The sequence below is a fragment of the Xiphophorus hellerii genome, chromosome 7, assembly GCF_003331165.1.
Source record: "Xiphophorus hellerii strain 12219 chromosome 7, Xiphophorus_hellerii-4.1, whole genome shotgun sequence".
In the NCBI taxonomy this organism is placed as follows: Eukaryota; Metazoa; Chordata; class Actinopteri; order Cyprinodontiformes; family Poeciliidae; genus Xiphophorus; species Xiphophorus hellerii.
Genome location: NC_045678.1, coordinates 31,349,967 through 31,377,803, shown reverse-complemented (window position 1 = coordinate 31,377,803; position 27,837 = coordinate 31,349,967). Strand labels below are relative to the sequence as shown.

General features: G+C 45.1%; 3 protein-coding genes across 3 annotated transcripts; 2 read left to right on the top strand and 1 right to left on the bottom strand.

Moving 5' to 3' along the window:
* Nucleotides 1-245: 245 nt before the first annotated feature.
* ybey (ybeY metalloendoribonuclease) lies at nucleotides 246-3,438 on the top strand. The gene is made up of 4 exons (XM_032568012.1): nucleotides 246-622; nucleotides 1,513-1,644; nucleotides 2,308-2,376; nucleotides 3,129-3,438. The coding sequence occupies exons 1-4, from the start codon at nucleotides 413-415 to the stop codon at nucleotides 3,222-3,224; spliced, it is 507 nt and encodes a 168-aa protein (XP_032423903.1). The 5' UTR covers nucleotides 246-412; the 3' UTR covers nucleotides 3,225-3,438.
* Nucleotides 3,378-17,788, bottom strand: usp37 (ubiquitin specific peptidase 37). Its single transcript, XM_032568011.1, has 24 exons — nucleotides 17,597-17,788; nucleotides 16,659-16,868; nucleotides 16,059-16,209; nucleotides 13,427-13,515; nucleotides 13,236-13,351; nucleotides 13,073-13,150; nucleotides 12,872-12,960; nucleotides 12,325-12,418; nucleotides 12,100-12,252; nucleotides 11,893-12,024; nucleotides 11,692-11,815; nucleotides 10,227-10,459; nucleotides 9,998-10,115; nucleotides 9,816-9,895; nucleotides 7,826-7,990; nucleotides 7,696-7,749; nucleotides 7,036-7,177; nucleotides 6,726-6,951; nucleotides 6,010-6,176; nucleotides 5,670-5,730; nucleotides 5,484-5,599; nucleotides 5,340-5,409; nucleotides 5,126-5,264; nucleotides 3,378-4,330 (listed from the first exon to the last, which is right to left on the bottom strand). Exons 2-24 carry the CDS (start codon nucleotides 16,830-16,832, stop codon nucleotides 4,243-4,245), a joined length of 2,859 nt encoding a protein of 952 aa, XP_032423902.1. The 5' UTR covers nucleotides 16,833-16,868; nucleotides 17,597-17,788; the 3' UTR covers nucleotides 3,378-4,242.
* Nucleotides 17,789-20,356: 2,568 nt separating this feature from the next.
* cnot9 (CCR4-NOT transcription complex subunit 9) lies at nucleotides 20,357-27,837 on the top strand. The gene is made up of 8 exons (XM_032568766.1): nucleotides 20,357-20,588; nucleotides 22,259-22,444; nucleotides 22,514-22,629; nucleotides 22,802-22,911; nucleotides 22,985-23,094; nucleotides 23,807-23,905; nucleotides 23,982-24,073; nucleotides 27,155-27,837. Exons 1-8 carry the CDS (start codon nucleotides 20,571-20,573, stop codon nucleotides 27,321-27,323), a joined length of 900 nt encoding a protein of 299 aa, XP_032424657.1. The 5' UTR covers nucleotides 20,357-20,570; the 3' UTR covers nucleotides 27,324-27,837.

Sequence of the window (27,837 nt, the reverse complement as noted above, 5' to 3'; positions counted from 1 at the left end):
AAACAAATGTATCTTCTAACGACTCATATGAAACTTAAATACAAACAAATTCAACTGATAATTAACCACCAGGTGGCGCATGTATAGCTCAAAGGAACATTAAATCTAAAAATACTGTTACATTTAATGAAGTGCATTTTAAGACTAAATATTGTCAACATTTAGATTCTGAATTGGGGGAAATGTTGAACTAGCCCTTTAATCAAGTGTCAAACCGGAAGTTGTAAGTCAGAAGCCAACTTCAGCACCGGCGTCACGGTGTCACCTTGAATTGTGTTCTGAATGACTGAATCTGAATGAGGCTGTTCTCCTGGACTGAGAGGCTCAGTGTTAGTTCCTATCAGAAGCTAAAGGCTCGGTTCGGGTTCGTCCATGCCGTGAGGCTCCGCGTCCATCTCCTACTGGGTTTAAAATGGGAGTAGTCCTGCGGAACCTGCAGAAGGTGGTTCCTCTCCGCCGCGCCAGGCTGCGCAGGGACGTGGACACGCTGAGACACATCCTGGGCATCCAGAAGTTCGACCTGGGCATCATCTGCGTGGACAACCGCAGGATTCAGCAGATCAACAATCTTTACAGGAAGAAAAACGCGCCGACAGACGTCCTGTCCTTCCCTTTTTATGAGGTAACCGATTCCGTTAGTTATGAATATGACAGCAGTAACATTACCGATGGAGTTACTGTCAAACAAAGTCCATCTAATCTGGAATTAACTTTAAAATGATATTAACAATAATATATGACAGAACCATATTTTTACTTTTGATTTTTTTTTAATGAAATTTTAAGCCAACTTCCTGTGTGAGACTTACAACCCGGAGTCTTCGGTTGCTATGGTGATTCCCGCATTTTTCTGGGAAAAGGGATGAAGGAGCAACGGCCGTTAAAACCTTAAAAACTGTCGCTGCGTTTAAAACTCAAACTTTGTTGAACCAAGAGTGGCAGAACCTTCTAGCGACCACAGAAAGCAAAGTTTATGTGTGCGGTGTTTTATTCGAGATATGGAAGCTTAAATTAACGAAGTTGAAAGAAAAAAATAACACCTGAAATCAGTGGCGCTCCCAAAGGAGGGGCCCGGGGGCACACAGCCCTACTCTAATATGAAAACACTAAAGTAAAACCCTTGAAGACTCAAATACATAAAAATTTGTGTATTTTTGGTGCCACTTTAGATTTTTTTGGGTGTGAGCTCACAGAATATGATACTGAATTGAAACACACTGTGGGAAAACAGACAAAAATCTGATTTCTATATCTGGATCATATGGAAGCCCATGTCTGCCTTGATATAAAACTATAAGAGCCTTACTAGAAGTTATAATTTCTAGCTGTAAAGACTTTTTTAAAGTTACGATTGTGTGATACTAGAGCAATACTCCTTAGAGAAATTATGTGACATTTTCTGTCAATTATGACTTTGAAAGTCAAAATTATGAAAGGACGAACCAACTCAGGTGCCAGGTAAAGGTTTTCCGTAGCGTTCAGGTGAAGTTATTTCCATCTGTGTCCTTCCAGGACCTGAGGCCCGGTAAGCTGCCGTGCCCGCTGCACAGAGATGAGCTGAACCTGGGAGACATCTTCCTGGGGGTCGAGTTCGTGATGAATCAGTGCCAAAAAGAATCACTAGACCTTCATGGTGCTCTTACTGTGAGTTATCAGTGTTTTCTATAGATTCATATGTTCAGCTGAAAAAATAATCTAAGAGCAAATTTACACCAATAAGCTGAGAAAATTAGAAACTAATTTCCCATATTTACAAGAAAAAAAACTGGAATTTTCTGACAAAAATTTATGGAGATTATAAAATCAGACATTTGTGGCAAACGATAGAAGGCTTTAAGACTGAGGTGGTAAATTTATGAGACCAGCGTCTGGATATTTTCCAAACTGGAAGCGGTAAATCCGGGTTTTCTCCCGGATCAGAACATTTCTCAGGTTGAGACTTCAGCAGCTTCCTCCTCACAGCCTCAGGTGTTTTCTGGATCCAAGGTGAGTCCAGAGCTGGAAGATTTCGCTCAGCGCAGGAAAAGAGCCCAGATCTACCAACTACACTGGAAAATATCCAGATGTTAGAGGACTTTTGGCATTTCTCTTCACAAATGCACAAATTTATATTTTAGTAAATTGAAAGTTTATTTCCTAATTTCTGACGTTATAATGTCATAAATAATTCTACATTCAAGCTTTTAAGCTGAGAAAATAGTTTTTTCTTGCACATTTACATTCTTGTAATTATGTGAAATTAATGTAGAAATGTACTCGGCCAGTTTTCTTTTATCTATAAGACACTAATACTCTGCTGATCCGCAGGCCGTCACTGCACACGGTATCTGCCACCTGCTGGGCTACCGACACGAGACGGAGGAGGAATGGGCCGAGGTGAGGCAGCAGCTTTAACCGCAACATCAGGCTTCACCAGCCGGCGGCCATTTTGTTGTTTCCAGCCTTATTGATCGCTATAATCACTCCAGATCAGAAGTAAAGATCAGAACAGATGGTTCTGTTCAGCTCAGAATTACATTCAAACTTTGATCCATATCATTTTTATTCAATTCAAAAATACTTTATTCCAAAGAGAAGTTAAAATATTATCTTCACAAAGTCGCTGTGAATGATGACGCAGTGAGCAGGAAGGATCTCCAGTAGCAGTCAGTCTTGCAACAAATGTGAAGAGGCCTCTGACTGAAGCCTGGTGCCAACAGCTCGCTGGATGAGACCAGCTCTGGTTCCAGAGATGCTGGAGTAGGAGATGTGAACTCTGCTGAACTCTCTGCATCCTTTTCAACTCCTCTGGGATTTAGGGTCAAAGTTCAGCTGTTGCTTGAAATGGTAATGAACTGCTCTGAGTGATAAAAACGATACCTAGTTACCATGGTTACCCATAACAGGTTGAAACTAAAACAGAGAAATGTTTAAGGAACGTGTTGCTTCCTGTGATCCGTGACAGAAATATTCCAGATGAGAATCTGTTCATTCCTGGATCTTCTTTAAGGAAGGAGAAATAATTAGGAATATTCTCCTAAATATGATTTTTAAATTGTTTTCATGTCCAAAATGTTTGTTTTAACCAACATTTTACGGGTAAATGCACCGATCAGCTGAAGGTTATTAATGATGATCTTTTGTTGCAGATGCTGCAGAGGGAGCGATACATCCTGAGCGAATACAACAGACTGACCGGCCGCCATCTTGAGCCGCTCATGAAGGCGTTCAGCCCAGAAACGTGACGGCCGCGGATCGGCGCCTCGGATCGGCGCCGCGCTAAATGTTTTGCACCAATTCAACCACTGCTGAAGTTTGATGGTTTTATGTAAAAACTGCTGGAAGGACATTTACAGCAGAACAAAAACTGAAAGTTATTTAAAAAAGAACTAATCCAGTTTGTGTTTTGACTATAATTTTATTAAAATCTGCTTTCAGGAAGAATCAGTCGAGTCTGAAGGGTAGAAAAAGCTTCTCACTCTCACTGCATAAATACATCTCAGCCTCTCGACGCCGCAGGGTTTCACTCAGACGGCAGGAAGTCCGACTGGACTTCATCTCTGCCCAAACTGACAATATTTTAAAAAATCATCTGATCGGGTAAATTATGACCGTTTCATTTTACAGTGGATTAAAAACTATAAGCAAGGATTCTCCTCTAGATCGGGTCGATAAATACTGAAGAAACGGGAACAGTTTCTTCTGGGCCGCTACGCTGCAAACACCAGAACCATCTGCTAGCTTTATACAAACAAAGGTCCAAACATCCAGAACCAAACAAAGCTGTCAAAATAAAACTCATAAACACATTTAGAAAAGTTCTTAGGAGGCACAAGTTCAAAACCCAATAATGCCGAGTCCAACTCAGAAGCTCAGTAACTAACAGACAGAACCGAACACAAAGCAGCACAAAAGCAACGGAAAGCATCCGACCAGAACCGAGCCAGAACCTACGTATTGCACCAAACGGACCCGCTAAACACAGCAAGCCTCTAGCTCTGCCACAGATTTACTCCAACATAGAATTTCTTTATTTAGTAGAGAACTAAAGGATCTGCAAACATAGAACCAGAACCAGCAGCGTCTGCTGAAACCCGGACAAAAAAAACAACAAAAAACAGAAGAAAAAAACAAAATGGCCTCAGACATGGAGGCAAAGTTCAATCCGCTGAACGTTCGAGTCGTAACGCTTCCCCGTCTGAGTAGAGGAACCAACGGAGGAGGACAGCGCCACCTAGCAGGAAGCAGCAGGACCTGCAGAGCTCAGAGCGGCTGCAGGACGTTCCTTCCTGCTTCAGAGGCGCCGCTGGATCCGGACCGCTCCATCTCTGACAGCTGCTCGAAAACATCCCTGAAACACAGACAGACAGACGGACGGCCTCTGATCAGCCCGGCTGACACGCAGCTGAGGAACAGCTGGAGGTTTTGGGTCAGTGACTGAGCCTCCCGGTTCTGGTCCAGCAGTTCTCCAGGGTTCTGAAGGTTTTGGACCGTTTTCAGTTTCTCGACCCGTTGCCTTCAAATAAACCGTTCTGAACTTCTCACAGTTTGAGTAGTGAAGTTTAGTGAATTTAAAGATAACTAAACTTTTTGTGAAGACTGTATTTCCTTAAAGGGACGGCGTGTTTCCAGCCACATAGTGATATTTTACACCATCACTGTGACCTTCAGATGTTATAACAATGCTTTAAATATCAAATATGACTTGACATAAAAGTTATTTAATAATTTAGGCCTGAAATCAGGCCTCAGTCTCTCTGAGGCGGAGCTGCGTCTTGAGGGCGGGGCTAGGTCCACTCAGGCGTTTTGCACAGTTGAATGGTTGCCATGGAGATGAAAGGATTTCTCAAATGCATGAAAGTGTCAAGGCAACTCCATGTATGTTTTATATGAGGGAATAAACTTCTAAGGCTAAAAAGAGAGTTGATTTTAGGAAACTACCCTTTAATCTGGAAGCATTTAACTGCCAGGGGCTGGAAATAAATCCTGTCTAATTAAAACAAACTTTCTCATCATCACATCCCAAAAATAAAAAAAGATTCTTTTTAATACGATAAGCGGATTACAGCTTCTTAAAAACGGTCTCCCACTCACTCGCTCTTCACCGACCCGACAGACCTGAGGGGCGACGGACTGAATGACCCACTTGTGCATGTAGAAGAAGATGTATCCGCTGCGGTCGCGGTCCCGCTGGACGGCCGCCTCCTGCGTGCGCGACACGTCAAGGTCGTTGTAGGTCAGCCACGACTGTTTCTTCATGTCGTAGACGTCGCTGATGTAATGTCCTGGGATGAGAACAGAACCCGGCTTTAATAGAGGAACAGCGGTGAGAACAGGGAGGAGGAGGAAGAGGAGCGCACCAGAGGAAGAGCTGCTCCCGATGTGGCTGACGACGCTGATGAGTCTGTAGGAGTTGGCCAGGTCTCCGGCCTGCGGATCAGAGACCAAACACTCAGTATTTCAGATTTCAGGCAGATTTCCGGGGACGGCCGGACGCCCGTTACCTCGGCGTTCCTCTTCAGGGTCTCGGCCTCGGCCTCGGTGTACTCCATGTCCAGGACGTCCTCGTTCCCGGAGTCGTCGTCCGAACACAGCAGCTCCGGCAGCGAGTTGTTGAACTCTGGGGGCGACAGAAACGCTCCAGTTCCCTCTGAGCGCAGCGCAGACAGGCGGGGAGAAGCTCTGCCTACCTTGGAGGCTGAGCTCAGTGGCTCTCTTCAGGTCGTCGTCTTCCCTCATCTCCTGGGCTTCCTGCAGGAGAACGGCCGGGTTCAGAACGGGTCAGAACCGGCACCTGGAGGGTCACCTGAGTGAAGCTGACCCCCCCACATTCTTCAAGTCTAACAAAACTAGCGTCAATCAACTAGGCTGTTTTGCAGCAATTTTTTTAGTTTGTGCTGCTTCTGCTTTAAAATACCTCTGTACCTCCGTCTTTGTTCATATTTATTAATATTTATTTATTGACAGCGGCACAAAGGAAAAGTTTTGCTTTATTTTGTGTTGCTGGGGTCCAGCTGGTTCTGGTCTTACGTGTTCCTGCAGGCTCTGGGCCAGCGCCTGCTGCAGCTCCTGCTCCTCCCGCTCCTGGTCCAGGTTGTACTGCTGGACCCAGTCCAGCTCGCCCAGCTGCTGCGGGCCCTCCGGGGTCTGGTTCTCCTTGTTCTCATCCATGGTCAGATCCAGGGAGTCCAGAACGTCTGAACGGCACCAGAACATGTGGAGACAAACCCAAACTTGTCGGTGTGAAGTTCTGCTGTTCTGGGCCGAAAACGACTTTTATTTCTTACTGGTTTCTCACTGAATGACGTCATTAGACTGACGTGGCTCTTTAAAGGGGCAGTTTGATGTTTTCCAGGCACAAGTTGCCGTTTCAAAGCAAAATCAACTAACAATGTTAAAATGAGTTGCTATAAATTACTGTTCATATCAAACACGACTTAAAACCAATTCTGCTTTCTGCGTCTCCACCAGCCGTTTGCTAATTGCTGCTGGCTAGTCTGAAGGAGCTGAGTGGGGGAGGAGCTGAGCCTCGTAGGCGGGGCTAGGTCCATCCAGGCGTTTTGCCTAGTTGAATGGTTGCCATGGAGATTAAAAAATTTCTCAAACATACATTAAAGAATCAAAGCAACTCTTCAGGTTTGTGTTTGATAAGAGAATAACAGAACATAACGGAAAGATCAAAAAAGTGGATTTTACATGGTACTGCCCCTTTAAAGCAGAACCTGCTGCATTAAAGCTAGCGCCACCTGCAGGCTGCTTGCTGTCCGTTTCCAGCAGCTCCGTGTGATAAGCCAGGTCGTGAACGTCTGAGTCTCCGAACCCGGTGTCAGGGCTGCTGGTCGGTTCGTCCTCCAGCGGCGCCGCTGCAGGAAGCCCGGCTTCCTGTCGGCTCATCTCCAGCACGGCGGCTAACATCTCGTCGTCGTTTATGCCGCTGAATTCTGTCGAATCCATCGCCGCCGCCGCCGGCTTCTGAAAACACATCAAACTTCAAAACGACACGACCAGAAGAAGAGAGCGAGACGAGTAGCGCTGAGGCGCCGAGCTGGACCCGACCTCCTCTGGACGGTCGTCCTCTTCAGGCAGGCAGATGCTGAGGCGCCGCCTGCGGCTCATGTTCACCTTCCTGGTGGGTTCGTCTTCGTAGTCCGAGTCCAGCAGGGCGGAGCTGCAGCTGGAGGATTTCCCTCCAACCCTCCTTCACACAAATCACAGAAACCTTTAAAACTCATCGCTTCCTGTTACAGCAGAAGTCGATCTCGCATTCCAAACACTTATTTGATATAATTTTAGTGATTGTGGCTTACAGAGAATAGAAACTTAAAATCCAGTGCATCAGAAAACTAGAATATTCAGAAATTTTTCTAGTATAGTAGTAGAAAGTTGAGTGGAAGGACAAAAAGTGCAAAAGCAAAAAGGATAACTGCAGAATCAATTCAAGACTGAGGCTGAGTCAGAATATCTAAGTCCGCTCCAACTGGACTTCAGTCATCTTATCTGGGCTGAGGAGAACCAGAAGTAAAAATCAAGATACCAGATTCTGAAAAGAAACAGAACCTTCATCAGCAGACCAAGAACCTGGAGGTTCTGCTCTGTAGACCCACTTTGTTTTATTGGCTTAATGAATCATTAAATCGGTTTTAACGCTTTGAAATCCTGACATAAGTTAGTAAACCCTGGACCTCTGGTTCTGGTTCGGGTTCTGGTGAAACTCACCTCTGAGGAGTCGTGGAGGAGTTGATCGCCTGTGACGCTTTCAGGGTTCTGGACCTTTAGGAACAGAGCAGAAACATCATCAGCTGGTGAAACAGGAAGTGGAGGTGAAGCGGCGTGCAGCAGGCCGTACATGGCGGGTTGGGGGGTCCAGTTCAGGCTGACGGGGGGCCGGGTGCCATCGGTGCAGTGGGACAGCAGCGTCAGGTACCGTGGGATCAGAACCTGCTGGCCCAGCTTGCTGTTCAGGGACAGCTGGGCGTTGAAGCTGTACCTCTTCAGGTGGAGGATGAGGACTCTGAGAGGAAGAGACGGGTCAGCTGGTTCTGTTCAGCTCCTTCACTGGGTCGGGTCAGACAGCGATATATACCACTGGACAGGACCGTGACGTTAGCCGCTGCAGCTAGCGTCCTAGTCGCTACATCTAGCAGCCGCCATTACCACATTACTATACACCCGTTACCGTGGCAACCGACTAACAGCTCCACAAGCCGACAGAAGAAATTACGTTTGAATGTATCAAACACCAAAAACATGCAAACGTTTCCCAGAAAGATCAGAACATTCAGTCTGTTAGTTTTATGTTTTTTGTTGGGTTTTTTTCTATTTTTTTCTCCGAAGAGTTTTTGCGGCGCTAGCGGCTCGTATTTTTTGTACAGTAGGCAGACAGGAAGGAGGGTGAGGAGAGGGGGGAAGACATGCGGCAAAGGTCGTCGGGACCGGGAGTCGAACCCGCGACGTCCGCGTCGAGGACTAAGGCCTCCAAACGTGGGGCGTGCTAACCCCCTGCGCCACCACAGCACGCCCCCAGTCTGTTAGTTTTATGTTTTCAGGCTTGATGTTTGTTTTGTGATCAATAAGTAATCGTCTGAACACAGTGCTGATTGATTAGCTATTTAAACATCCACTGATGATCTTTTTACTGACCTGTTAAAAGTTACACATTGAGCCTTGTTATCTAGTTTTTGTAGTGCTGACAATGGACCTTACCAAGCTCCGCCCACAACCGACCCACCTGACCGCAAGTCTCACAAACAAAGCCTGGTTGTTTCTGGTAACATGACTGATTAGTGCATCATTTCAATATATCAGCTACTAAATGGACAGAGGAACTAACAAGTTCATGTCATCAACTGGGAGCAGGTTACTGGTTTCTCAGTCACAAGCTGGTTGCAAACCTGAGGCCAGCAGGTGTCAGTCAGTTATGGTAGATCTGAACTTTGACCTCAATATGAGAAGCTACAGCCTGATAGGAGGAACCAAAGAGCTCTGTAAAGGTAAAGGCAAATCTTCTGAAGTTGGGATATAATTCATTTAATTTCACATAATAACCGCGGTAGAAGCCATTTGTTTGTTAAAACTTTATGAAATATATTTGTTCTGTTTGATGTTTGTTGTGAATGACGTAAACTCACAAACAACGAGGTAATTAGTCCAACGGTTAGAAACTACAGCGGCTGTAATGAGCCACAGCAAAGGGAAACAAAGGTAAAATAACCTGAACAGGTGATCAACTCAAAACCACTCCTACCTTTTTACTCTCTCTCTCTGTAGTGTAAGCTCACCTGTTACCGTGGCAACCGCCTGCGCCCCGCAAGACGAGCAAAGATTACGTTAAAAACATAACATTCAGTTTGTTACGATATCAAGTTTCCAGGCTTGATATTTATTTCTCGATTATTAATCAGCGCTTCCCTGAACACAGCGATGGTTGACAGACTAGCTGTACTTGGTGCTAACGTGGCTAACACGAGTAACAGTTTAGTCCAAAGCCTTTTCTGCTAAAATAAAATCTTTAGTGTATGTCAGATACAGACACATTGCATATTGATCTGTTTAGCTAACGTAAGACTGTGTAGCAGACAGGCTTCAAGGTGTAGAAGTTGTATTAGTTCTGCCATTATGCTGTACTTAGCTAACGGGAAGCTAAGTGTGTTTGTGAGACGGCCACGTAGAATGGGCATCAGCCAATGAAACGTGGCCTCTCTGGTAAGGTCCATTAATCGTAAAACATGGCGTCCCTTTTTCAGATTCGTTGTGTGATTCAATGCAACATGTGCATACAGCAGTCACATGACGTCCGGTCCAGTAATATACAGCGCCGGTTCTGGACTCTGTGGTACCTGGGCAGTTTGCTGAACTTGTGAGTAACGGTTGCAGATTTCCCGCTGCACTTTTCACACGAATATTCAATCTCCTCCATCTGGAAACAAACAGAGCACCCAGCAGGCGTTAGGTTGGGTCAAAGCTAACATGATAGCTAGCATCTTTAGCTAAAGAGATGAGGAAGAGGAGGAGGACTGACCCTGAAGAAGAGGTCCAGGGAGTCCTGGATGGAGCGCAGCGGCAGAGTTTTCTTCCTGCGCGGCAGGTCGATGGAAAGATCGTTGAACTGTTCACGTTTGTTCACCACCTCACCACAGCTGCAACACCAATGACAAGCATCACAGCCTCAGAACCGGCTGGCTAACGCAGAAACCAGGAGCAAGAGGAGCAAGAGGAGGAAGAGGAGCAAGAGGAGGAAGCGGTCTCACCATTTGCAGGTGATGGTGTGCTGCACCTCGAACTCCATGTTGACGGCCACGGGGCAGGTGTAGATGCGGGAGGTGTCGGCCTCGTCGCCGGGCGTCGCCACCGCCTCCGGAGGGTTGTCACACGTCACCGAGGAGGAAGAGGAAGCAGCCGTGTCGCTCGCCAGGCTTTTGTTCATCTTCTCTACATCGTCCTTCAGCTGATCCAAACACTGACTCAGGAACTCGTGAGCGTCCTGACCAACAGGACAGGTTCAGGTCACGGTTTGCTCATTTTCTGGTTGAATCGTTTGGACAATTATTGATGTATGTATGACCAATACATCAACAAGGTATTGGTTTTAAAACTGGGAGCAGCTGATTAACATTTCCAAACCCTCGAATTATCCCTCAACTACCTGACAGTCCATTAAACTCGGTTTGATTATTTCTCTGCTGAGTCAAACCAACCTGTTCCCCTCCTGGCCTGTGGGGGCGCTGCACCAACAACCACTGAAGGAAACGACACAAAAACCTCTGAAGACACTGAGAGCAACTTCCTTCTTCACCAATAAAAACCTTGATTTTAGCAGTTGGGGGATTTCTCTTTAGTCTTTGGCTAAAGACCAGGAGCCATTTCTCCTGCTAGCGCTAGGCTAGCACGTTAGTTTTGGTTGGATTTACCCAGAATGCCCTGCGCTAGTCCGTTCACCCAGACTGAATCCAGAGTTCACGCCTTCCCAAACAAACCAGACTTTCTAAGCAAACACACTGGAGTTGGACTAAAACGAGCCTTTAAAGAGAAGCAGCAAAAGCAAATGAGGTGGATTAGCAGAGCTAGCTAACAGCTGATGTCATGCAGAACATGTTACTGTGGAGTTTTGCCTCTGCTGCATGGATATTATGCTGTTAGGATGTCATGACAGTCATGAGACATACAGCAACAATCTTTAGTCAGAGGATTCTTCAGATTCGCTGCAACACTGGCTGCTACTGGAGATCCTTCCACTCCACAGCATCAACAACAACTACACATTTAATCAAGTATTTTTGAACTGAACTGAAGCAGGATTAGTGGTTTAGGGGCAACTTCAGGTTCAGTTTGAGATTTTTTTAACCAACATGAAGCTGGTTCACTTCTGTTACCATGGCAACTGATGAAGCTCCGCCTCTTAATCTCTGCAACTTGAACTTTAAAATTTGCTCGCATTAGGAAAACGAATCAACGCTTCTAGAACTTCTTTTGCTTCGTTTCCGGTGAGTCGTCGTTTCTGGACGTTCATGTTCAAGATTTCTTTAAAAACTTTCTAAAAATCAGATAAAATGGTTTAAAAACAGTCGGGATTGATGGGCCGGTGAGCCTGACCTCCATTAGAAGACCTTTGGATATTTTAGTTTCCAGTTGGTTCAGCTGACTTCTCGGTGTGGGTCTAGTTAAAGTCTCTGCAGGAACGTGTTAACGCCACAGAAAGGAAGCAGGAAGTCTTACATTCTGCACGTTTCCAGAGAAGCGTTCGGCCGTGGAGGAGATGGCGTTCTTCACCTTCCTCAGCAGGTCCTTCTTGGTTTCTGGACAGGCCACATCCTTCTTCACCATCAGGTGGGCGAAGCGCCTGCAGACGGACACGCGGGGTCAAGAGATCAGGTCAAAGCTTCAGTGAAGCGGCCAGCGGGCGGCGTTAGGCCTCACCTGAGCAAGGCGTTGACAGGAACCTTCTTCCAGGTGATGCTCTGCTTCAGCATGTCATTGGAGAACGAAGGGAGGCTGAACAGCGACTGCAGGATGGCGTTCATGTAGCAGGTGTTGCCCAGGTTGGAGAACCTGCAGAAAATCAGTTATTTTGACGTTGGGTCAGGCTTGTGCTTCGGTTTGCTCCAGGACGGCAGGGTGCCTTACCCCTGCAGGGGCGGCTGCGGCTGCGCCAGGCTGGACGGTCTCTGCTTGTTCCAGCCGTAATCCAGAGACGGACGGACTTTCTTAAAGGGAGTGGAGTGGTTGGGCAGCATCAGGCTTCTCTTGGTGGTGGAGGTCTGAGCGGCGCCGGAGGCCCTGAGGACCGTCCATAAACGTCACGCTCTCCGCTAGCAGCTAGCTGAATCGTCTCACCTGAGAGCAACTCACCTGTCCAGGAACGAGTGGCTCTGAGCGTAGTCTTTGGTTCCAGATCGGCTGCCGTAGAACGACGTCGGCTGAAGAGGAGCGGAGCCCAGCGGGGCTGCAGACGGAGGAGAGGAGGAGAGATGGAGGTAAACAGGAAGCCAGAGGAGAAACACAACTGAAGACGGGAACTTTTAAAGCAGCAGTTGGTTTAAAAAAAGTCTGAGGATTTGTTGCTTGTTTGAAAAAACATTGCGAAATTTATCAATATCCTCTTAAAAAAAAGAAAAAGGTTTTTTGAAAGAAAGTCAAAAGATTTGTCGTTACTCGCTTATTTGGAAAAGAAAAAGTTGATTAAACTTTTATGTATCTTTAATATTGCATGACGTAACCTGAGGAGGTTACATGAAACATCTGTAGAACATGCCAGCCTTTTTATTCAATTAATCTTCAGAATAATAATCATGAGCTGCAGACTGGCTGAAACACATTTGGGGCGTCATCATTAACGTGACGGTCCTCACAGCGCTGCGGTTTAAACAGCAGGTGAGGCGTTGGGGGCGGAGTCTACCTGAGCTCCGGTTCTCCTCAGTCTGCTTCAGTTTTTCTTTGCAGCTCAGCAGAAACTTCCTGGACGGGTCCGAAGTGGCCTTGTTGTTGCTGAAATCACAAGTGATAAAGTGTTTTTGTTTGCCTTCTGTTGGTAAAACATCAACGTGTCGACGCGTCTGCGGCGCTGCCGCAGCAGCCGACGCATCGCCGCAGCTCCCACCTGGAGGAGTCGTTCTCCTTGGGGTAATCCTCCGTCAGGTCGCTTTCAGAGTTCAGCAGCCTCTTCCTCTTCTCCCCCCTGAAACAAGCAGCAACAACAAGCTGTACCAAACTGACCTGAACATGGCCGGGTTTTCAAAGGGACGCTGGCGCCCCTCCCCCACCTGTTTTCAGAGAGTCCGCTGCGTGTCGGCGTGGAGGCCGCTCTGCTCGGGCTGCTCAGAGGTTTCCGCGGGGTGGAGTCGTCCCGGCCGTCGGCGCTCTGCCGCCTCGGCGTCGTCTGAGTGTTTGAGTCAAACGTTCAGCCTTCGTCTCTCTGACTGAGCTCAGCGCTCAGGTAAACACCGATGCTCACCTGTCTGTCCCCAGACGGGCTGTTCTCGTTCTTCATGGGTCGGTTGCCGAGCACGCCGAAGTTGGCACTTCCATGGGACGATTTCAACACTGAGGGATGACAGGAAGCACAGCTGCTCACATTACAGAGCATTAAAAACAGATATTTCCATCATTTATTTATTTTTCTGCCTTCTCAACTTGCTGGATTTTACTCTTAATAAAACAAGTTTATTTAACTTCATTTTAAAATTTTTATTAAAACATCTTAATAAATTATTGTTTAGAAAAAGTTATAATTATCTCCAGCAGCTTAAAACTGGTTGAACACTAATAAATGGAGAAACTCTGCCACCTGCTGGTAGAAACTGCACCTGCAGGCATCGTAAACATTGTTTACAACTAAAAACAAACATTTTTAGCTGTAAACAATCCAAGAACTGCATTAACTTTGTGATCAAAATTCAGCTGAATGTTTCAGAACCTTATGACTTGCAGCAGAGACGAGTCTTAACTTTCATACTGTATGAAACTCCAAGTTCTCATTTATATCAAACCAAAAGTTTATCATTTTTAAGTTCCAAGTTCAACACTTTATTATTTGAAACTTATTGAGAAGACCCCAAACTGACCATCTAAGTTCTGGACATTGAAGTTATTCATTTGTTTGTTCTGTCAAATTAATTCTGTAATTTCACATTTTTAAAATGAAGCCATATTTTTTGCGAAACGTTTAAGTGGTAAATTCCATGTTTACCGAGTTTCCTGAGGGTCATGGCGTTCTCTCGCAGTAATGTCCTGATCAGTTCATGCGCCATAATTGAATCCTGTCTTACGGTGGCCATCATACTGTCTGCTATAATCTGAGGCTTTAGGTTTTTCCATGTATCTTAATATCTCACTGTGAAATATCTGAAGTTTTGTGTATTTTTCTTTAGGACAGAAATGAACCACAAACCTACAATATAAACAGAAACTTTATATAAATAGGAAAATAAAAGAAAAATACATTAAAACTCTGTGGACTATTTCTGAGTTATTATCACAGGTAATCAGTTATCTGACAGTTTGATTGTGTCTCTGTTTTGTTGCTCTGAGTGGTTAAAGGGCCGTTTCCATCCCAGCCTTACACAAACAGACATAAACATGCAGGGAATAAATCGATTTTCAATCAGTTTTTTGCATCAAATAGTTAATAATAATAAACACGTTTCCACTGAGGCAATTTAAATGTGTTTATATTTGAAATGTTAAATTGACATTCATGACTGTATACAAAATAGACCAACAAATATGGCAGTGAACTTATTGCGAGGGAACACAAAAGAAACATTTTTCCCCATGTCCCATTTGGGGCTCCGTAGATGTTACATGTAAAAAGAAATGGATAAAAACAGTTGCTAACCTTCACTGGAATTTCATTAAAACTAAGTTAACATGTTGATGCCCCCAACCCTGTAAACACAGTTTAACCTTTTATACAACTGATGTAAAGTCACCTGGATTTCCTGTGATGATGTAATAGATTTTACACAAACTTTTTCTGTTACTTTTTAAAACCTACTTTGCATTAGCATACCCCCTCCCACCCAAAAAAACCTGGACTATTACAAATTATGCCTAATGTTGCTAATTTGCAACATACCTAGATTATATACACAGCATGTTGTTTGTGATATATGTACATTTTGAATGTTTACTTAATTTTGACATTAAAAGGATGTTTATTTTAAGATCGATAATAAAACCAACCAGTAGGGGGAGTTAGAGCTCAAAGTGTTTAAATTCAAGGCTCCCCTTGTCAGGGTTCCTGTGTGTGTGTGAGAAAGAGAGTGCAAGTAATGCATCTTTTCCAGCGAGGATCTTGGTGGAGAACCTGGGCAGCCTACACAGGTGGAGCTCATCATAGTGCTGGGATTAAAAGAGCAGCAGATCCTCCACTCAGTCCTGGATGATCAACGTTTACTGGTCGTCTCTCTGGCCTCCTCTTGTGGTTACCTGTCACAAGCTGTTCACCATCTCCTGTGCATTTGCTAGAAGTTGTTTAGTCCTTGTGTTTGCTGCCTCTAGGTTCTCTCATTGGATTTCCAAGAAGAATCAGTTCTGCTGTTTCCCCTCCTGTGGATTCACCTGCAAGTTACCTGCCTGCCTGTTCAGCCGTTCATCATTTCTCCACCCAGCTCCATCAGACCCCTGGTTCTCTGTCTAACCATCCACCTCGCACTAATCTGAGGATTCACCATCAACCATTCTCCACATGGCCATCTTTCCCTCCTCGCCTCACTCTGAATCATTCTAAAGTAAGCTCTCTCTCTTTCTCTCTCTTATTTCATCCCTGATCAATCGTTTCTGGCCACCATTAACTCCACCCTCATTCCAGACGCCACTGATCTCGTGACCCTTTCCATCCTCCTGAAGGATCAGGATCTGTCAGTTTATTTCTTTGAAAATAAAACCAATTCCTTATTTTAACTCTGATTCTGCATGCGGGTCAGAAGGTTAAATCCGAACGTGACACCCGCAGAGGCTGAAGCACAACAAAAAGAACAAATCTGTAACTTTATGATTTCCTGCCATCATTCTGAGTTCAATTATTTAAAACATTTTGATTAAAGTTTTTCCAGATCTGACTGGATGAGCGGCGCAGTAATTACCCGGCTTTCCTTGCTTCAGCTTCTCCAGGTACTCCTTGGTCCTCTGAACCAGCTGGGCGGGCATTTTATCCAGGGTGATGACGCTGTTGTCCTTCAGGGTCAGCATGATCCGGTTCAGGTTCTGGGTAAAACTCTTCACGTTCTGATTCAGCTGCAGGCAGCAAAATAAATTCACTTCAGTCAAATTCATCCTCCGTTTCCACTCTCTGCATCACTTCACCATGAGCAAAGAAATAAATAAAAAACATGTAAAAATTAATGAAAATAGATCAAAACAAATAGAAAAACATAAATACAATAATACATTTAAAATTATATAAAAGTCATTAAAGTAAAAAATGTAAAAATATCTAAAAAATAAATTAAAAACAGAAATAAGTGAATGAAAAACAAAAAATTTGAATAAATAAAAAATTAATCAAAATAAAGCAAATAAACAAATCTAATAAGGAAAAAATATAAAAGAAAAAAATTTATAGTAAAAACATAACTAAATATAATAAAAACAAATGTAAAATATATAAATATGAATAAATGATTTAAAAGAATAAATGTAAATAAACCCAGCAGTCAGGCCACAGAGTGTCCAGGTCGGTTTACCTGGAAGGTCCTGGTTGCTCCACCGCTGCTGTATCTCAAGCTCAGGCTGACTTTGTTGTCTTTCTCCAGGATCTCAAACGTTCCCTCTTTCCACTTGGTGGTGCCCAGGTCCATGCTGTTGAATCGGATCTTTACTGTACCACCACTGGAGAGTTTGGGCACGAAGGCTGCCATGGCTTATTGTCCCAACGCCGCACCGCCAGAAGGTTCCTAGAAGCAGAGGAAGGTTTGTGTCAGCATGAAGTTATGACCAGCAGTCAGACTTGGCAACATGGTAAAAATCAAAGAATATCGTTTCTCATGCCTGGATGCTGCGCTGTTAGCATGCCATGCCAGTCTGGAGGCTGTTATACAGCACTCTGCAGTCAGAGGCTTCTTAAGCTTTGATGCAACAACAGATATGGATAACAGCATTTAACTTCCTTTGGAGTCAGGGATAGCGCGGTAGGTCCAATAACCCAGCGTTAAATTTAAGGTTCTAGCAGGAGCTCTCTGCTTTATTCAATGACAACAAAGTCCATGTCGACCGGAACCAATCCAAGAGGCTACAACCCAAAAATATTCTCCTCAGAGCAGACCCAATCTCCCAAAAAGATGAGGAAATTCCTCCTGTTTTCTGTTTGTCCATCATTAGTTTAGCCTGCGGTTCGCTTCAGCTAACACAACTCTCTGCCGCTGCGTTTAATGGCGACGACTTGAATTAGTCTAACCGAACAGAACACAGAGGTTCCGGTCCGGACGAGCGCCGGGAAGAACAGCGAAGCCCAGTTAAACGTCTGGGAGGCAGGCTCCGTCTTATTCTCCGCGGGCGCTGAATGGATGGAGGAGGCCGACATTAGCAGAGCTGCTAGCAGCAGCCGCTAGCTGAGTGGCTAATTACTGCTGTAACTTGGTGATGGAAACAGAGTCACGGCGACATTAACTCGTCGGTTCTTTACCTGAAGACGGCGGAGCACGCGCCTTCGGATGCGCAGAATGTGGTTCGGTGTTTTGTCGGTTGTCCTCCGGGAACAGAAAGTTAGTTTCGCCGGCATTCACCTGCTCTCCGGTGGGTCTCTTGTTGACAGTGAACGCGACGCTTCGCAGCAACGCGCGATGATGGCGGGAATGTGAACGTTTACAACGGAAAGGAGATGGTGATGGGACTTCCGGCTCTCTTCCGGGATCCATGTCATTTTGCTTCATGTAGTAAGAATTTCTTGATTTTTTTAGTTAAACAGTTTGAACATTTGTACAAAATAACATGGCATGTAATAATAAAGAGAGAAAAATACGTCCGTTTGTAAAAGTTTCCAAGTTTTTTTAAAGACACGGAATCCTGGTCCATGTAAATAAAAATAGTTTTTTGTTGTAGTTTTCTTATTATTCCTATTCTTATTATTAGGAAAAAGAGTTTACTAACAAAACAAGGCAACAGTGTATGGCCAGCCCTAGGTCGTTTGGGAGCTTATGACATGCATATGTTAAATACTAACAAATCCATCCATCTATCCATCTTCTTCCACTTATCCGAGGTCCGGGGTCGGGTCGCGGGGGTAGCAGCTTCAGAAGGGAGGCCCAGACTTCCCTCTCCCCGGCCACTTCTTCCAGCTCCTCCAGGGGAATCCCAAGGCGTTCCCAGGCCAGCCAAGAGACATAGTCCCTCCAGCGTGTCCTGGGTCTTCCCCGGGGCCTCCTCCCGGTGGGACGTGCCCGGAACACCTCACCAGGGAGGCGTCGAGGAGGCATCCTGACCAGATGTTCCTCAACTGGCTCCTCTCGATGTGAAGGAGCAGCGGCTCTACTCTGAGTCCCTCCCGGATGACTGAGCTTCTCTCTCTAAGGGAGAGCCCAGCCACCCTACGGAGAAAACCCATTTCGGCCGCTTGTATCCGCGATCTCGTTCTTTCGATCACGACCCAAAGCTCATGACCATAGATGAGGGTGGGAACGTAGATCGACTGGTAAATCGAGAGCTTCGCTTTTTGGCTCAGCTCTCTCTTCACCACGACGGACCGGTACAGCGCCCACTTCACGGCTGACGCTGCGCCAATCTGCCTGTCGATCTCCCGCTCCCTTCTTCCCCCATTCGTGTCCAAGAGCCATAGATACTTGAACTCCTCCACCTGGGGCAGGACACCCCCCCCTGACCCGGAGAAGGCACTCTACCCTTTTCCGGCTCAAGACCATGGCCTCGGATTTGGAGGCACTGATCCCCATCCCGGCCGCTTCACACTCGGCTGCGAACCGCTCCAGCGAGAGCTGCAGATCACGACCTGATGAAGCCAATAGGACCACATCATCTGCAAAAAGCAGAGATGAGATCCCAAGGCCACCAAATCGGATCCCCTCAACACCTTGGCTGCGCCTAGAAATTCTGTCCATAAAAGTAATGAACAGAATCGGTGACAAAGGGCAGCCCTGGCGGAGTCCAACTCTCACTGGAAACGAGCTCGACTTACTGCCGGCAATGCGGACCAGACTCTGACACCGGTCATACAGGGACCTGACAGCCCGTATCAAAGGGCCCGGTACCCCATACTCCCGGAGAACCCCCCACATTACGTTCGGCCTGTAAGCACAAACGACAGTCAGGACTCGTCTCCCCACCTGTAGGTGGAGGGCGGCTACCTTCTCGTTCACCGGGGTAAACCCCAACGTACAGGCGCCGAGATGGGGAGCAACAAGTATGCCCACTCCTGCCCGATGCCTCTCAACTTGGGCAACTCCAGAGTGGAAGTATGTCCAGCCCCTCTCAAGGAGGCAGGTTCCAGAACCAGAGCTATGCGTCGAGGTGAGACCGACTATTTCTAGCCGGAACCTCTCGACCTCACGCACTAGCTCCGGCTCCTTCCCCACCAGAGAGGTGACATTCCACGTCCCAAGAGCCAGCTTCTGCAACCGAGGATCGGACCACCAGGGCCCCCTCCCTCGGCCGCCACCCATCACACAATGCACCCGACCCCTTTGGCCCCTTTCACGGGTGGTGGGCCCATGGGAGGGGGGACCCATGTTTCCTCTTCGGGCTGAGCCCGGCCGGGCTCCATGGGTAAAAGCCCAGCCACCAGGCGCTCGCCATCGTGCTCCCCCTCCAGGCCTGGCTCCAGAGTGGGGCCCCGGTGACCCACGTCCAGGCGAGGGAACACGAAGTCCAATGGTGCCATTCATCATTGGGGTCTTCGGGCTGCGCTTTGTCTGGTCCCTCACCTAGGACCTGTCTGCCTTGGGTGACCCTACCAGGGGCATGAAGCCCCAGACAGCATAGCTCCTAGGATCATTGGGGTGCTCAAACCCCTCCACCACGATAAGATGGCAGCCCAAGGAGAAAACCCAATTCTAGAAAATCATTTTTGATCAATCAACTGGCCAATTTTAACGTAATCTATCCCTGTTTTGATGAGTAGCATAGAATGCCTTTATTGCCCCTGAAGCGGAGCTTACTACAAAATGTACGCCTTCATCCAGGTGCAAAGCCATTGAACTGTCACACATTTCCACCTGTACATATTTTATACAACTTATTTATTTACTACTGCAACTCCTCTTCCTTTCGACTTTTAAACAATTCTGGTTTGGCCTTGCTGTCAAATGATGTCTTCAAAATAAGAGCGAAACGGTTCGCAACAGTGAAGCGGAGTTGGACATAAATTTGTCAATGAACCGGCATTTTGAGCTGGATCGGTCACGATCAACACATCCACAACACGAGAACGGGGCTTTTCTACCCTCTCGCGATATTTGTCACGTCCGCATCTCGTTAGCTTCCATTGCTGAACAAAAACAGAAAGATTGTGTTTACTGAACGAGGAGCAGGCAGTTTAAAAGTGCATATCGTATTTGAAATAGATACAAGTGAAAAGTTTAGAGTTTTATTGTTTAGCTGATACGCAGAGTTTCAGAGTAATAAGTGGAAAACAGGGAGAGGTCCGGAGAATGCTGACGACGGGAGCGGTGAGTGTTTAACACGAGCGGGTTTTAACTCGCTGTTTTGCTCCAACAAACTCTCATTCTGGTGGATTAGCATCATTATAAACTCTGGTTGGACCCATTTTACACATTTCGTTAGGAAACAACTCTATGCTTGTTTTATGACTGATTTACTCCATCTGATGGAATCATAGCTCCACGTTTTATTTTTCATTTTAAAATAACGATTAATGCTTCAGGTAATTCGGATCGGGTTTAATTTAAATAGGCAATAATTGGCAATAACACGTTGTTCTAATCATGTAAAAGTTAATGTGTAGTTTTTGAAGGGTTTACTCATTTTCACTTGACTGTTTTTGAACCAGTTTCAGAAAAAACCCCGCAGAGAATCTAATTTAGTTGGTATTACAGCATCTTGTACCAAAGACGATCTTTGTCAGGTCCAATTAGGAGTGGTTTTTACTGAGGAAGAGAAGAAGAAGAAATGGACACTTGGTTAAAACTGCTTCTAATAGACCAAAATAAAGCAGTAAAGAGAAAGGTTTCTGTAAATGTGGAGGACTCTTAGCCATGGTTCTCAAGCTGTGGTCAGTGTGCCACTGGTGGTCCATTCAGTGACAGATTCATTAAAAAGCAACAAGCCAGTTTATCAATTAACCAACTGTAAATGTGATTAAATAAGCAGAGATTTAAACCTTGGCTGTGTCTGGAATAAAGTTTGGCTGATTGAGTTTAATAAGTTACCCTCATGGAGTGAATGGCAGCTTCAGCCGCACAAACTAAGTGGATCTGTCAACAACAAAAGCTGCAGAAATAGTAAGAACTTTTATTCAAATCTGAATTTATGTGCTGTGGGCCTGATGGAGACTGAACACTACAGTGACAACATTCGTCTCAGTGAATGAATGAAACCATCATTCCTAAAATGAAATATAGTGATCATCGGTGGATAAAGGGGTTGAGTTCTTTTTTAAAATGAGAAATAACTGGAAAAGACTAAAACTTCAATTTATTCAGGAGTTTTCATTTGTTTTCAACAATTTTGTGTTAATATTTTAGCTTTTGCTTACTTCTAGTAAAGGGCAGTATTATGTAAAATCAACTTTTTTAAGCTTTACATCATCTTATCGTGTTATTCCCTCTTCAAAAACATACCTGAAGTGTTGCTTTAATTCTTTAATGCATGTTTGAGAAATCATTTAATCTCCATGGTAACCATTCAGCTGTGCAAAAACCGTGTTTGGACCTAGCTCCGCCTTCCAGGCGAAGCTCCTCCCCCATTAAGCTCCTTCAGACTAGCCAGCAGCAATTAGCAAACTGCTGAGCTCATCATAGGAGCTGCTGCTCAGAGCATCACTGTTAAAAATGTTAAAGGGTTAATAGAGGAGCCATATTGGGATGACTTCCTGGAGGCGGAACTTCAGAAACAGCAGAAGTTTTTAAAGAGACAGAGACCCAATTTTGTTTAAGTCATATTTGATATCTACAGCGTTTTTATGGCAACTGAATTTACATAGTTACTTGATTGTGCTGTAAGCGGCAGTATGGACCTGGAAGCAGAAAATAATACCGCCCTTTTCAAGACTTTTGCTAAATTTGCTGCCAAATTCAAGCAAAATTCTTTTCTGATGGAGGATTGGAACACGAGGCTGTGAGGTGAGGACGATCCGGTAAATGTCTCTGTTTGGTTCCAGGCCGTCACCAACGTCACGGCGCTGGCCCAGGTGGACCGGGAGAAGATCTACCAGTGGATCAATGAGCTGTCCAGCCCAGAGACCAGGGAGAACGCTCTGCTGGAGCTGAGCAAGAAGCGGGAGTCGGTGCCGGACCTGGCCCCCATGCTCTGGCACTCTTTCGGCACCATCGCCGCGCTGCTGCAGGTCAGAGCCGCGGCCCGCTCCGGCCCGGTTCCGGTCCAGACTCTGGCTGATTTCTCTCTCTGGTTGCAGGAAATAGTGAACATCTACCCGTCCATCAACCCTCCCACCCTCACCGCTCACCAGTCCAACAGGGTGTGCAACGCGCTGGCGCTGCTGCAGTGCGTCGCCTCGCACCCTGAGACGCGGTAAAACCCAAACCAGCGCCGGGTTCAGTTTCTGCTCCTCAACCTCAGAAATGTTCTACAGAAACCAGACATTCTGAAAAGTTTAAAAAAGCTGAGCTGGAAAAGAATCAAATTTTTAGATTAAGCTCAAATATTTCTGAAATTCAAAAGTCAAAACTTTTCCCACCATCAGGTCGGCGTTCCTGGCGGCTCACATTCCCCTCTTCCTGTATCCGTTCCTGCACACTGTCAGCAAAACGCGGCCCTTCGAGTACCTGCGCCTCACCAGCCTGGGGGTCATCGGTGCGTCTCTTCAGGATCTCTGCTGGTTTACCTCAATGTTTACGAGCAGATCATTAAATGTTTGTCTTTATAGGAGCTTTGGTGAAAACAGACGAACAGGAAGTGATTAACTTCCTCCTAACGACTGAAATCATCCCGCTGTGTCTGCGCATCATGGAGTCAGGGAGCGAACTCTCCAAAACGGTGAAGTTTTTAAAACTTTGCAGTTCCCAAACCCTCAGAAATGAATTTGGAAACATTTGAGTCGGCCAGTTTATTAAACTGAGCTACTAGCTGCGTTTCCTCCGGCCCAGTTTTGGTTCCAGTAGAACCGAGTCGACCGGACTGTCAGCTGTTAAACTGCCTGAAGCTCTCTAATGTCCAAGCTAATGGAAGAATGGTTGATTATGGCCTGTTTCTTATTTTGATTTTGATTTATTTACTGCAACAAAGACTGAAGATTCCCAGCATCACAATCCTACTTTTTAATTGTTTTCATTATATTTTATACTAAGAAAGATAGCTGGCAGTTTTGGATGTAAACAAGAAGTTTGTGTTGTTGAGGCTGGATCGATGTTTAGAACGTTTTTATTTCTCTTAAGTAACTTCTGGTTATTTTTCTGCCTGGTTACTTTGCTTTGAAATGATGAAACATTTCACAATTATTTTTGGATATTTTGTTCCAAATCGTGCTTCATGTTCCTTGATGTGGAGGAAAATCTTTCAGAAAGATCTAAAACTCATCTGATTTCAGTTTTTAGTGTTTTTATTATTATGTAAAAACTGCAGCAGCAGAATCAGACGTTCTCCATTTCAGAATCTAAACTGACCTTTAAAAAGACTCAAATGTTCTTTTAGTTGAGTAGTTCAGTTGAGTTTTCCTGACTTTATCCCATAATTCCCATTTTCCCGTCAGGTCGCGACCTTCATCCTGCAGAAGATCCTGCTGGACGACACCGGCCTGGCTTACATCTGCCAGACCTACGAGCGTTTCTCCCATGTGGCCATGATTCTGGTGGGTTTCTCTGCCGGGATTCGGCCCGGGTGTTCGCACCGCTGCAGCGTTCCCATCATGCTCTCTGTCTCCTCAGGGGAAGATGGTGCTGCAGCTCTCCAAGGAGCCGTCGGCCCGGCTGCTGAAGCACGTCGTCCGCTGCTACCTGCGCCTCTCGGATAACCTCAGGTAGACGGGAGGAAAACTCAGCATTTCTGATCATTTCAGGTTGTGTTTATAGTGTGGGGTGAGTTGGCACCACTAGAGGGCGCCGTTCTGACTCCAGGATACAGCCGGTAACAGCCGTTTATTTTCTCATCTTGACGTTTTTGTTGCTGTTTGGAAATAAAAACGAAAATCAGACCCGCTCGGCGTTTAGAGAATCAGATTTCAGGATTTATTTGATGAATCTCAGCAGAGGAAAGCTTCTAGCTGCGTCTTTAAGGCCTGGAAACATTGAATTTAATCCAGAGATTTTCCTGTTTGGAAAAAGGAAACAGATTATTGATAAGTTTTTGTATTTTCAGATCATTTTCGTGTAAAGTTGTTTGTTTCTTCATCCATCCAGCAGCAGGAACTTTATTAAGTCTTTTGTATTCATAGCTAAATGATGAGCTTTGCTAACAGTTGGAGTCTCTAATTGTTGGAAAGGAGGAACATGGAGGAACCCTGGTTTAGTTTGTAATACATAATATCTAGTAATGCCACCTTAAAAACCAGTTTCCTGCAGGGAACCCAGTTTGTTCTAAAGATTCTGACCAGTATGGTTCTGTTCCTGGACATTTCCTCTGGACGCATCTCAGTGGAATAGGTCAGGGGTTGAGATCGACGGCTGGCTCAGCGCCCCCTGCTGGGCTCTTCAGTCACTATTAAGCAGCGATTATTGTTTCCTTTCATGGAAAGTTTCCACCAAGCTGCTCAAATATCTTTGTTTGGTTCTGCTTTTACTTTCTGAACCTCCTTCTGCAGAAAATCCACAGTTTTCATACATAACGTAAAAAAGTGTCCAATCTTCTGTTAAAATATCCAACATTAAAAATATGATGAATTACTTCAAACTTTTGCACCTTTAATGTGACAAAAGAATCAGAGACAAAAGGTAACAGATAAAATGTTGTAATCCCTTATTGGATCATTTTCACCTCATCACAGTCGGATGTCATCCTTTGTAAATCTTTACTGCAGCTGCACTGATTCCTGTTTTCCAACCGATCACTAAAAGACAGAGTAACACAATTTATTATTATTATTAATAACTGTCTAGTGGTGGGATTTGATTCAGAATTTTAATCACGTTAATTTTAGGGTCTATAATGAATTAATCCAGGAATTTATTTATTTGTAGCCTTTTAGCTGAAGCCTTAGTTTTCAGTAGAGACGCACCGATCAGAAAATGTAGTATTAATACTGCTGTAATGGCCAATAAATGATATTTACCGACATTTTGTGCTGCGTTGCTATTGCTGTCACAACCAACAGCAACAAAATGAGAATAAACATGGGTTCTTTACATCAGCCAGTTTTACATCTAGAAAAATTGTCTCTATCTGCCAATGCTGACATTAATGCAGATAAATTTCCCATCACCTGTTTGCAGAACATGATTAGTATCAGTCAGGAGCAGGATGCAATAAAAAGCTTCAGACATTTTCAAAACAAACAAAGAAATTTGAAGAAACTGCAAAACATTTCTCAGGACGTGATATGTCTGCATTTATACCGACTGATGTTTGTCATTTTTTAATATAGTGGTGGGGAAAGTTATATAATATCTTCAAACATTGATTATTGCAGCAGTATTAATATCAGATATTGATATTTCCCAGATTTTTTATCAGTTCATTCTGAAAATGTTCATTTGAAGTTGGATGAAGTTCTGAGCCGTTCCAGATGAAACCGATCCGACACCTTCGGGTTTCCCCCAGGAAACTGAAAATATGAGTTGATGTTTGAAATGTTTCGGCCTCAGAGTCCAAACAAACGGATCAGCGCTTTATGAGAGGAAAATGGACCGAAAGCCGAAATCAAACCGATGTGAACTTGTAGAAACTGCAAACTGAAGGAAGGTGGAAAATGGCTCCAGACTCAAACGGCCTGTTTCAACGTCATGTTTCCGTCGGTCTCACGAGGTTCTGATTGTTTTGGATCGGTTCGTGTTTCGCCGCCTCTCTGCAGACAGACTCCTCCTGTTTTATAGTTGGTTTCTCCATCAGAGCGTCAGGAATGCTTCCTCTGGAAGAACGGCTGGAACTGAACCAGCCGCTCCGATAAGACAGAACCGGAGATCAGCACCGTGATTTTAGTTTCTCCTGTTCGTTTCACTGAAACATCCAGAAAGCTGCAGCTGAAGTTTTCATCCGGTCCAGTTTAGCTTTAGATTAGCAATGTTTGATATTAATACGTACAAGTCGTGGAAAAAGACACTTTTAAAGTATTTATTGGTGTCACAACACACTTTTTATCTACTGGAGGATGTTTCTTCTAGTGATGGGCAGATGAGGCCTGACTGGGTGTGTGGCTTCGTCCCAAACTGTCGACTTTGTGCTGAGACTGTTGCTTTGCCTGGATTTAGAAAGTCAAAGTCCAGTTAGGCCAGTCAAATAAAGTGGGGAGTTTTAACTGGTTCCTCCTCCTCATGCCGGCACGGTGATGCCTCAGCATTGTGGAGCAAATCTACGATGTATAAAAGTTAATCCATGTAAACTAACTCAAATATCCTATGAGAAGGAAATGGAATAATCCGAAACTAAAATAATCAAAAGTGGAAGTGAGAACAGAATAATTATTTTCCGTTATAAGACCAAAATGATCCCACATGGAAGAAAACTTCCTCTTCCTTGGTTGATCCATGCCGGTGAGTCAAATACGAGCCGAGACCCAAAGAACACAAAGTTTCTCCATCCAACAAAACCCAAACGTGTCGACACAGTTTTGGCGCGCTGACATCCAAACGACAGGAACTGCATCGATCTCGTGGTTTTCCTTAAAGAGATCAACGCACCGACACAGGGTTTGCTCCGCGCATGTGCCGAGGTTTCTGTGTCATCTGGCCCGTCACTGGTTTCTTCCAATAAATAAATTTGGCATCAATATTACTTATTAATCAATAGATGTAAACAAGCCAAAGTTTTTTGTTGTTTTAGTTTTGCAGCATCGTATGACATCTGAGAGTGACATTGTCTTGCTCTTAGTTTGAGAATCTGCCTGATTTTTATCTCTTCATCATCAAAAGTCCTTTTTCTTCATCCTGGTTTCGTGTCGGTTCCTCAGAGCCAGAGAGGCGCTGCGTCAGTGTCTGCCGGACCAGCTGAAGGACAGCACCTTCGCCCAGGTGCTGAAGGACGACACCACCACCAAGCGCTGGCTCGCTCAGCTCGTCAAGAACCTGCAGGAGGGCCAGGTGACGGACGCCCGCGGCATCCCGCTCGCCCCGCAGTGACGCCCCGACTGCCACCAGCCCTGGTGCTAGAACTGTCCTCAGAGCGGCGAACCGACCACGGACAGACAGAGGGTTTTGGGGGTTTTGGGTTTTTTTTCGATTACGAACTCTTGAATTTCAGAAACGGTAGATTTTCAAACCTGAAAAGAATACATCTTTTACTGAGACATAATATTTTTTCTGAACTGTTTAGGTGAGACATTTCACAGATAAATGAACAAACAGGAACTACATCAGGTGAAGCGTTGCAAAAAATGAGAGAATGTGATGATCAACAATAACCAGAAGTTCATGATGACATCACTTCCCTCCGATGGTCTCATGAGTTGCTGCTGATACTTCCCTTAGCAACCTGTCGCCCCCAGCAACACGCTCTTGCTACGTCTGATGGGTGAACTGTGTTCTGTGTCGTAGGCAGCAGTTCCTGTCATGCAGTGGTTGGACTGGTCGACTCTTTTGTACAGAGATTATTTCCTGGCCTCTGATGTTTCTAAATAAACAATTTTTCAACATA